Source organism: Galeopterus variegatus, unplaced genomic scaffold, assembly GCF_000696425.1.
Source record: "Galeopterus variegatus unplaced genomic scaffold, G_variegatus-3.0.2 Scaffold482, whole genome shotgun sequence".
NCBI lineage: Eukaryota > Metazoa > Chordata > Mammalia > Dermoptera > Cynocephalidae > Galeopterus > Galeopterus variegatus.
Window position 1 is genome coordinate 149,678 of NW_007726593.1, and position 11,900 is coordinate 161,577.

Here is an 11,900-nt window from a genome sequence, read left to right on the forward strand (position 1 = left end):
TCTTGATTTTTTGTTTTTATTATAGTGAACATTGGTTTTATGACCAGAAAAAAAAAAATTACTGAATAAAACCTATGTCAAATTTTTGACAAGCAAAAGACATAAGAACCATCTGCTGACAATAGTTTTTACTGAATTCAGTGTAATCATAAGATAGAGAGCTGTGTACCCCTAAATATATACTGCAGCCTGGCTGGGGAAGCCTCAGATGTGCAGCAGTAATTGCAGTTCCACAGATACGTATATCTCGCTGTCCTTTATTCAGATATCAAAATTGTGTTGTAAATATCAACAACTCCAAATTTGTTAAGTAAGCCTCCTTTCCCTTCCTCCAAGTAGGTGGAGAGTCGATTCCCTCTTGGGTTTCTGTGTGAAATAAGCTACCTCCTTGTTCTCTTGATTTTTGTTTTTCTTTGGTGCGTCTATTTAGCATGGAGAGAAAAGGGAAAAGGTGGGAATAATAATCTATATCAGTTTGGCATTTGGCATGGATCTATTTAATATGTTTTAGGTAGAGAATGACAGGAGAGCAGATTTATGAGCCTGATGTCTGGAAAACCTCAGGATCTCATAGGCACGGATGCTCACAGTCTGCAAAACATTGCTGTGGCATGCTTTCATACGTCTTTTCTGACATCCACACGATTAATCTGCAGGAGGCTTGCAAGCCAGGATGATTTTCTAAAGATGTCTGAAAATGGCTCTTGGCAAACTCACTGTGAATACACATTTTCTGAAGATTCAAAGTATGAAACAAACAGGACAGATTGCTGCTCTTTTAGTATGGCACAAGTGACCAGTTTCTGAATCTTTGAAGACTTGGAAAAGGTGCAGCAATTAGGGACTTTTGCACATCCAGACCATTTTCCCAGTATTTCAGGCAGGGAGCTCTTCCTAAATGCCATAAAACAGTGGGGAAGGCAGCCCACAGCTGAAAGGGAAGGGTGTCGGCTTCAAACACACTCATGTCAGGTGTTAGTCGATGTTTGTGCACATAGATGGTTTCTATCTTGTTCTCCAGGAAATCCTGGAAAGGCATTTTAGGTTCTTTTTTTCTCAACTTGGTAATAGTTTCATCTCTACGAAATGACAATGACAGTCATTAAGATATTTACAGTGGAAACTCATTATATAATCAAATGTGTGAGATACGAGGGTACTTCAAAGAGTTTGTGGAAAAATAGAATCGAGAGAGAATACAAATCTCTCCATGAACTTTCTGAAGTACCCGTGGACAGCATCCCTCCTCAACTGTGGTCTCTCTTTCTGCAGTGTCAGTTACCTGTGGTCAACCATGGTCCAAAAATGCCAGAAATAAACAATTGATAAGTTTTAAAGTGCACTGTTGCGAGTCGTGTGATGAGATCTCGCACCTTCCTGCTCTGTCCTGCCCATCTTGGTTATCACATCGACTGTCATACGATCTCTGTGCTTGTGTTCAAGTCACCCTTATTTTACATAATAATGGCCCCGAAGTGCAGGAGTGGTGATGCTGGTATATTGTTATAATTGTTCTATTTTATTATTAGATATTGTTGTTAATCTCTTACTGTGCCTCATTTATGAATTAGACTTTTAGATACACATGCATGTATAGGAAAAAACGTGCTATCTCTGGTTTCAGGCATCTGCTGAGGGTCTTGGAACATAGCCCCCTGTGGGTAAAGGGGGGCCTACCCTACCTACTTTCTAATGTGTTTATACAGTATCAGGATCCCATCCTTCTTACTGCTTCTAGACAGGTAATTCCAGTGGGAAGAAACTGGGGGAAGGGTAGGGAAGCCTAGTGCATCAGCACAGCCCCTGGAATCCAACTGGATGGCTTCAGTCTTGGCTCCACTGTTTGTGAGCTGTGTGAGCACCACCACGCTGCTGTCTCTAGGTCCCTTCTCCTTCACAAGAAAGCTGCTGCCAGCCTCCTGATCAGGGGAGGGAGGGTTCTCACTTGCTTTTGTGGCTGTGCGCCCTCTGGCTCTGGCTAGACAGTGAAGGCTGACATCCCTGGAGGCCTGGCAGTGGCAGAGAGCTGACTCTCTTGCAGGCACCCTGGAGGTTCCTAGCCAAGCCCCTCTTTCCCGGGGTTCCTGTAATGGGGCAGTGGCCACGCTATTTTGGAAGGCTTTTGCAGGTCCCTCCTTGGCCCACGCACAGCTGGTGGTATACCTCCAGCCTTTTTTCCTGAATTCTTACCGCTGCTCCAGATGGCCCTGTTGAATGGACTCAGGATGACCCCACAGCGGTGGCTCTCGGGGATGTATGGGAAGCACACCACCACCGTGTAGGATACTACACCCAAAGCAGTTGGTCAGTGCCTCTCTCTCCCAGGTGACTTCCTGGGCAGGAGTCATCAAGCCCCAGTTTACAAGATCCCCAACTGCAGGGACAGCTCCTCAAGCTCTGCAGGAAGTTTCAGTGGCACTGCACTCTTTAATTGGTCAGCAACATTCTCGTTTTTTCTTTAATGTTTATTGAGGCTTAGGAGCATCTAATTGTTAACCTGGACATTTAAAACAATGTTTCTGTATTTTGGTTCTGTGAGTTCCTGTGTTACATTCCGTCCTTAGCTCTAGTCCCCTGCCCTCTGCACTCTGGGCGTGTGTATCTCGATTGCTGGTGCTGTGGGAGGCTGGCCCAGAGCTGGAGAAAGTCTAAGTGATTTGAGTGCATTATCTTTTAATCTTTGTGCACACATTGTGGAGGCTCCATACACAGACGAGTTCTCCTACAGTTGTAGGAATAGAAGCCTTCCTGTCTTTTCTGTCTTAACTTTTCTTACTCTAAGATCAGGTAATAATTTTATTTATTTACATATTTTTGGGAAAAGGACATGTGAAGGACGTCTTTGAGTTTCATTGCACCCTGCAAATGTAAGGTTTCCTCCTCCCTGCTCTCAATGCGGAGGAAAACAGTCTGTAGCCTCAGACTTCAGCTCCTCAAACTGCTTCTTAATCCTACCAGATTTTAAATAGGGATTTTTCTTATGGAGGCACCTTTCTCCTTTAAAATATCATATTATTTAAAAAATCTCACCAACCCTTTGTAAGGAGTTTGACTGTTTTTGAACAATCTTATGGTGCAAGACTAGAATTTATGTAAAATATTTACCAGACTTGTTTTGAAAGAATTGAAGGGTTTTGAAAAATTAAAAGTTTAAAATTGAGTGTATAGACTAGGTTGAAAGAGATCATGAAAGCCATGTAGGAATTTTATATGATGGGTTGTTTGGCCAAAGAAATATAGGAAACACTAGTGTGAGCAAAGTTAGAATAGCCCAGTGTTTATAGAGTCCTCAGGTTGATCAGTTACAGGCATAATGTCTTTGGATAGAAGACTGCAGGGTTTCTGAGAGTCTTTAATATGCATTGTGAATATTATGCATATTAATGCATAATATTATTATGCATATTAATGCATAATATTATTATGCATATTAATGCATAATATTATTATGCATATTAATGCATAATATTATTGTGCATATTAATACATAATATTATTATGCATTAGGAAGAAGAGTTATAGTTTTTGAAAAAAATCTATAAAGAAAAGTTACAGTTTTTGAAAGGGTTTTCAAACTCATTAGACATTGGTCCTCCTGTCCTTTTTTCCATGTAACATTTAGTTATATCTCTGTATCCCTGTTAGAGTTATAATTACTAGTGATATCTCCTAGTATTTTGTGGTCCATTTTAAGAAAAACCAATGTGCTCTGAACGTTTTTGTTGTATAGGTGAGAAAATTGAGGTGTAGAAAGATGAAATAATTTAGTCTCATGGCTAATTGAAAGCACTGGGTATTAGAACCCCAGTGAGGGAACTTCCCCAGACAGCAGTTTTTCCATTTAAACTTCATTATCACCTCCCAATGTGAAATGTTACTTTCTGAATTTATATACTTCCTAATGAGCGGTGTTTTTTTCAGTCCCCATCGATAAATGTCAATTCGTATTTTAATGTCTCTGGTATGTAAGTGTGTGTGTATTTGCATATGTTTTAAATGTAACATGAAGATATTTTGTTCTTAATCCAGCATTTTTTGAGCTACTATTAGCTTACCTTGATTTTTGAGTTGGACAATCACATAAATGTGCAATCCGTTTTGTCTTTTGCAGCGGCTCTAATTAGAGGAAATCGTAAAAACTGTGCTCAATTTTCTGGCTCCCTTGATTGGTTGATCAGCAGATTGGAAAGACTGGAAGCTTCTTCTGGTACGTTTTCCTGTTTTCTCCTCTGTGTGATATATTATTCCATTTTCTTCTATTTCATGTCTTCTAGGAGATAAAGACAAACTCTGATATTCAATGTAATATATATGTTTTCCTTTTAACAGAACATATTTATTGATAAGGTCATTAGTATTTTCATTAGCTATTTCTGAATAGCAATCTAGGAGTGTCCTGAAAGCCACCTAAAGAGCCAGAATTTTCATTCTTTTTCAAATCAGTTACTCCTAATGTACTCCATAAACGAAAAAGATTGGTTTCAAATTCTCATTTTTTCCCCTTGTGTTCAAGAGATTATTTGGACAGATTGGGAGAAAAAATTAGTTTTCCAAATCATATGGCACAATATTTTATTTAAAAGGGATTTAGTAAATACTAATAAATGGCTTGGATAGTAGTACAATAGTTATAGGCAATCAACCTGATATGTGCCTCTCTAACAAGTATGGTAGTTTATTTTGATGTTGTGGATTTTGGTGATTACCTGGCCTGCCTGAACTCTCCAGCACCACACACTGCGTCAGTGGCACCAAACTAAATCTAAGCTCCTCCATTGGTTTGCCCAGGATTTAATGAGTTGCCCTTCTATGACGCTAATGTCCCCCTTTTGATACTTATTTTTCCTCTTGGTCTCCTATACTAGTAATGAACTTGTTGAAGGTAGTGGCATGATTTCATTCACCTTTGTTTTCTCTGGATCTACCATATCATCTGGCATCTAATAGGTGCTTAATAGTATTTGTCGAGTGAAGGAAAGTTTGTTTGAATTCACGTTTAAAAAAAAGCCACTATCTATTCTGAAATAATTCCACAACTTTTGCATGATAAAAACCCACTCGGGGACAGGTTTGTTGGAATTGAATGAATATATACAGATAGTTCTGGTCTAAGAGAGTAATTTTAAGTCACAGAGCAAAATTTCAGAGTTTAAGATACTGGAGGAAGAGAAATTTGAGTCACAGTGAGTTTTAAGGCTAGATTGATGGGTGGCAGAAAGAGGGTAGAGATGGAGATTGTTGTAATTAAAAAGGTAGAAAACTTAGGAGATGACACTGTTCAGGGGATCACGACGTGAATGAGATGACTATGCATTAATTGCAGAATGTATTAAATACAGTAAAAATGGAATAACGAAGAGGGAGAAGTCAAATTAGTGGTAACAAGATGATGACACAGATTCCCAAAATGAATAAATTCTTGGGACAAAGTGTCCAGAATCATTGGCAAGCTCCAGTAGATATAAAAGAAACTCTGCTGGTCTCCTTTTTGGCCGCACTGAGTGTTAGAAAGAGAGGGGAACAGGTCAGCCTTCAGATCAGGGGGTTAATGCTAGATGAATCAATGCCCTAGCAAGTGCTCAAATCAAAAAGGAGAGAAGGAAAGAACCCAGCTGAGCATCCTTTACAGTCAGCCAAGCGGAGCCCAGCGTTTAAAGAGTTACAGGCATAGTGTCTTTGGATACAACCTGTTATTTGTTGCTGCCTTTTCCTAGTCGGGCTGTTGGTTGTAGGCATCTGTGCTTCAAAGGGAGCCCTGCACTCTGAGATAGAGAAAGGCCCAAGGAGGAAGGACTCTTCCAGAGTGTTCAATCTAACACGCTCACTATAGAGGAAAGGACATTGAGGCACAGAACATTGTGAGTTTGAGATCCTCGGATTAATTCTTGTTCCAGCTGAGATTAAAACTCTTATTCACTATACTTTGTGGCCTCCTGGTTTATAAGTATCTGAGATACGTTTCACTACACAGTTTTCTTTCTGAGGTTACATTTATGCTTTTAGGGAACTGTTTTTGCTTCCCAGAGGAAGGAGAGTGTTGTTTAGTTTTTGGAGACTGCAGCAATGATGATCTGCACATGTATTTGTATAGGATTTATTTCAATCGTCCTTTATTACTTACTGAGTGCCTACACATGAATCATTTTATTTTCTCACTGAACACACATTCTCTTCAGCTTGTGAGTCTCCCAGCTGCAGAATCAAACTGGAAAATCCTCGAGTGGAAAAAGGGAGGAAAGTGGGGCTAATTTATCTTCCTGGGATCTAGAACCTTCTACCCTTTTCTACCTTGGCAGGTCTCCAGTGGCTTCACATAGGGATAGATGTGGGTGTCTGTGTGACTGTGGGTGTGTATGTGTGGGTGTGTGTATTTTAAATTCTACCCTGCTTTTTTTGATTGTTTTGGTTGAGGGTTGGTCTGAAATAACTAGTCTGCCATTGCTGGAAGCAGAAAAATGTCCTGGATTGTTTTTAAAAACCAAACATTAGAAATGAAGTGATGATCTGTAGGTGCATAGTTAAATTTTATTACTATAATATTTTCAGGTATATAATAAATATTGAAAGGAATTGTTTAGATTTATATCCTGAAACATGTTTAGGATATATTATGAAGCAAAAATTCATTTGTAGAATGAATGTGACGGGATATATTTTTGTAAAAATATTAATAATAATAACAAAGGAAGAGAAAGGAAAAAGGAAGCCAGGCAGGAAGGAAGGGGAAAACTCCATGTAATAAGTACACCTGCCTCTACCTGCATAGGATATAGAAGGATATGCTTTGCTGTTTACCTTCGTGACCAAGGAGTTGGATGGAATTGGAAGAAGGAGGAGGTTAGAACACTAATTAGGTTCCCCAGGACTGGGGAATTGTAAGTCAAAACCTGTGAAAAGTAGACAAATCAGAAGAAGTTGATTAGGCCCAAAGGATCGAAGGTCACATGGAACTAAAGGACTAATGACCACTGTCTTCTTTTCCATCTTACTTTTTTTGTTTTTTTTTTTTTGGGCTCTCTTTCCACTATTCTTTACATCCTACCACTAACATTGAACTGAAGGAGATATTGATAGTTAAAAGAATTTCCTCTAAATTTCAATGACTAATAGACCTCTCTCTAATATTACGACAAAGCAATAAAATCTCAACATCTGCATTCCTGTAAGGGATTTCTCATTTACTTGAATTTACTTTCAATTTTTTTCCCACAACATCGTGGATTTTGGCTCCAGTCATTTCTGTTGCTCATAGTGAGAAAACCAGAAGAAGCTTGTACATATGGATGGAAAAGATGTGTGCGTAGGAAAGTGAACAGCAGGGCTGGAGTGGAGGTCTTTATTTTATTTTTATTTTTATTTTATTTATTTATTTATTTATTTATTCATTCATTCATTTATTTATTTAAATTTTATTTTGTCGATATACAATGTGGTTGGTTACTGTGGCCCATTACCGAAACCTCCTGGAGTGGAGGTCTTTAAAACAAGGCGCTGAGGGAGTCGAGAGGCACGGTTTGCCCTGTGTCTTCTGGGAGCTGCCTGTGGGGGTACCAGAGCCACTGAGGGAGGGACACAGCCCAGCCTCGTGGGCAGGAGGTTCCACACAAACAGATTTGGCTATCCTCACTGTGTGAAAGGTTTTACCTGAAGCTTTTCCCACTGAAGTATCTAGGTATGTCTGGGATCATGACAAGTCTTAGGAAGTCAGAATAAATAGCTATACATAAAATCAGGAAGAAATTCTAATGTTTGTGCAGATTGGCTAATTCAGCACCCTTGGACCATATTCTCACTTGCCTTCTTATGTTTTAAAAGCTGACAAGCTAAATTATCAAAATCTTAATCTCACTTAAAACTGGGTGTGCCCATGTGGCTCTGATCTGGCCTGTCGTACTGGGTAAAGTTCTCGGGAGAGCTTTGCTTCCCAAAGGAAGCCTCTCTAGCAGAAAGACCTGGGTCCGTCCTCAGTCCTTCTGCCAGTAATTAGTAGTCAGCAGCCATCTGCTGACCAGCGTAAGAGAAAAAGCCACATAGGAAGGACTGGGGAGCAAAAAAATGGAAGGAATGTGAGTTGGTCATTGATGGTACGGAACGGATGTACTGGTGACTTGACGGCCCTTTCCTAGTTTCAGCCAGGGTGGTAGGACTGCTCCTTTCTTGCACCTAAATACTGGGTTTATAAAAGGCCTCTTATGATGTACAGTATCTCCAGCAAGGCACTGTGCAAGAGTCTAACTGAAGTGATTGGAGGAGAGATCTCATATTTAATAAGCACTTATGTGTCAGGCACTGTTTTAAGTGCTATAGAAATATTAATCATTTCATCCTTGTGCAAAACCTCTGGGTAGGTACCATTGTCCTCATTTTATAGATAAGGGAATGGAGGTTCAGAGAAATCCAATAACTGAACCAACACAGAGCCGGCTCTCAGCCCAGACAGTCTGGCCCCAGGGTCCGTGATCTCGCTGTTACCCTACTGTGCCGACGCTATAAAGGTTCTTACTCGGTATGAGACTATTAATGGAAATTGAAGTATGTATAATTATATTCATGTGATATGCTCTTGCTTTCAGGTTCAGTTTTCTTTTTCTTCTCTCTCTTTTTTTTTTGGGAAAAAAAAAAGCAAACATAATAATTTCTAAGCAGGCTTTCACCTGATCTCATTTTCTTTGACCCACTTGGTATACTCTTAAAATATTTACGTTGGTAACTACCACTTGCAGAAATGATCAGAGGCCCTAAAGTGAAGAAAGAAAAATGGACGGTGGGGGTGGGTAAAGCAGTCGTTTATAGTGCAAGTGGCAGCAAAAATTATAAGGAGGCACATTAGAATCACCGAGGGATTTAACAAATGCCTATATCCACAGCCCATCCCAAACCAGGTCAATGAGAATCTCATAGATAGAGGGAGCACTGTTGATTTTAAAGCTAGAACCGTGTAGATCGTGTGCCTTAGAGTTAGTCCCCCTGAGAGGGGAGGGAATTGGGGTGTTTACAACCAACATCTGTCAGTCATTGGGTAGTGCTGCTCACAGGGGGCATTAATTCTGTGGTCCCTCCATCTGCCACCGTGGTCAGAGCGAATCATGAAGGAAAGAAACGCAGGAGCTGATAGTTGGGAGTCAGTAGGGATGAGGGTTTGGGCACAGCTCTGGCAGTGGCTCTATGTAGCCAACTCCTGTTTAATTCATTATATGATAGCAAGACTCAGAAAGGCAGTCAAACAGATTTTTTTTTTTTTTTTTTTTTTTAGATTCTGCATCATCTAAAGTTGACCCACGTTGCTAGTGCATAGAACTGTATTAAAAGTATCTGGTCAGTTTATAGGAATACCACTCTGAATTCCCTGGAGGAATAAAAGATGAATTAGATATTGTCCCAGGCTTCCTGTGGGGCTCTGTCTCTGGGCCAAAGTTAATTGAAAAGAGAAAAGATTATTATGAGTGAGTACAGTTGATGGAGTTGCTGTCTTTCTGAAGGCTGGGTTTTTCTTTGGGGTGTTCTCAGCACTTGAAATGCTGTTTGGAGCAAGAGATAGCCGACTAGAAATAGCTAGTCAGGAGGCTGCAAACTTTTCCTGGGTCTTATTTTTTGTGCAATCTATTTCTTGCACAATTTTGCAGTGGTGAAAGTGGTCTTTCTTTGGGATTCCTGCCAATTTCTCTCCACTCTTAGTAAGTGCCTTAGCCTTCTCAGTTTAAGCAGAATAATGCGTCTTTGTGTGTGCTCCAAATGGCAGAGCTTCGTGATCACAGACGATACAACTTTTGGTACCTGGAAATCCAATCATTTAAAGCTTCTAAAATTGTCAATAGCTATTTCTTGTAGAGTACAAGCTCATCATTTTTCAAAGATGAAAAATTTGTGAGCTGTGGAATAATCTGTCCTGGAATCTTGTGTGCTGGGAAGCCCCATTCCTTGATAATTAGTTGGGTGTGAGCCCTTAATTAGATAATTAGTTAGGTGTGAGCCCTTGTGTTAAGAAGAGCATGAGCCCTCACGTGGTGGTTTGAAATCCACTGTTAGTGATGCAGAAATCATAGCTAGCAGATTTGAGTGATACTAATAATTCCAGCAACACAAATGACATTTTGCAGGGTTGATTTGGAGGTGGGACACCAGCCACTAGTGCTCTTTCACCACATTTTGCTGATTTATTTCTCCCTCTACACAGCCCTATAGGGTGACATTTCCTCAAATCCTGGTGAGCCAGAGGAATAAAAGGGGAAGTCTTGTCTCAGAAAAACCCAGAGTCCAGTAAGGACTTAGAAAACAAACTCATCAACGGGGATTTCTAGTCCTTTTGGGGGAGTGAGCTTCTGTTTCATTGTCACAGATGGAACTGAAGCTTCTGCTTTTCCATACTGCTGCAGGATCTAGTCAGGGTCTATTCCGATTGGGTTTTGCTCATGCCATTCTGGTTATTAAATATTTTTACCATCACCCTTGGTCAAGTAATTGCACTCTGCTACTTGTTTTCAGGCAAGCTTAAGTCTCCACAATCTGCCTGAGCTGCGTTGTCACACATTTCACAGAAGTTATTTTCAGTATTAATATCTTATCCCAATCTTCTCAAGCCAGCAACCTTTTTAATACCTAAGCTTTTGAATGAGAGCACCTTTATTTGAACACAGTAGTCAAAGAAGTAAGTCAGTCACCACCCGTTTAAATCTCCCATCTTTGGGACCAAGGCAGGACGCACCACAGCCCAGGCACTCGTCCAGGATCAGTGTGATGTGGTGTGTATGATCCTCATGGACGTTAGCAAAGCTGCTTTGGTACCCACCGAATGTGCCTCCTCTGGAGGGAGGTGATCAGTGTTGGGTCTCAGGGTGTAATCAACCTGGTAGGAGACAATGGCCTAGCTGTGGACAATTGGGACCGTCCCAAGTGCCTGCTCTTCTAAAAGCATTTCCTGCCATTTCATCATCAAAAACAGGCTCATCCCTGCCAAGGCTGACTCATCAGAAATGGCAGCTCGTTTTTGATCACTCTCCTGTTTCTACCTTTTTTTTTTTTTACTAAGTTAGGAGAAGCAGAGCGTACAGGGTACAGGTACGGATTCTAGAGCTGGACTGGCTAAGTTCCAATTCCGGTGCCATACTTTGTAGTGGCATGAACTTGAAAGAGTCACTTTGCCCCTCTGTGCCTCAGATTTTTCACCTGTGAATGGGGATTGGAGGAGCACCAGCCTCAGAGGGCTTTTGGTAACACGATAGATATGCTCATTAAATTAAATGAATGAAAATACTATGGTACAAGCCTAACATCTTTTTCTCTTGTAGTTAGCAGTTGTTGAGAATTACAGATTATTTTGATTTTATTAAAACCAAGGTTTTCCCATGTTAACACTGCCAGAACATGGTATAGAGAATTTCAGAGGTTGCATCATAATAGCCAACCCTTACACAGGCCTTTCTATGTCCTGGACACTGTTGAAGGCCCTTTAGATATATTAACTCACTTAATCTTCACAATAACTTTATAAGGTAGATATTATTAATATTCCCATTTCATAGATAAGAAATTGAGGCACGATGAAGTTCTGTTTCCAAGGTTGCACAGCTGGTAAGCTTCCCAGTCAGGACCTAAACCCTGGCTGTTTTGTTTGGCTGTGAATTTCATGCTCCTTGATGATTTACTTGATGGTTGATGGTGCCTCTCAGTGGAGAAGGGGGACCAAGGATTGAACATGGGCCATTGTGTTCTTCTAATGTGATAAGAGAGTAGAGTAACTCTCTCACATAAATAGGCAAGCTCAATTGACATAGCTTCATAGAAGTTGAGAGTGGAAGTGATTTCTGGAAGTTTCTAACACAGCTAACCTCTAGCAGCATTATGACTCTGGATGCTGCTTGCCCTTGGTGCAGGTTTGGTAAGGAGTGATTTGAAATACTACT

The 11,900-nt window shown here is 40.4% G+C and overlaps 1 protein-coding gene across 1 annotated transcript in view; it reads left to right on the forward strand.

Annotated features, from left to right (window-relative positions):
* Positions 1 to 11,900, forward strand: part of LOC103587716 (ryanodine receptor 2-like) — a gene marked incomplete at its 5' end in the record, with an annotated part of 226,133 nt that overhangs the window by 129,925 nt on the left and 84,308 nt on the right. The window contains one exon of the mRNA XM_008569236.1: positions 4,112 to 4,207. Within this exon, the coding sequence (XP_008567458.1) occupies positions 4,112 to 4,207 (96 nt within the window). The remainder of the gene's footprint in view (positions 1 to 4,111; positions 4,208 to 11,900) is intronic.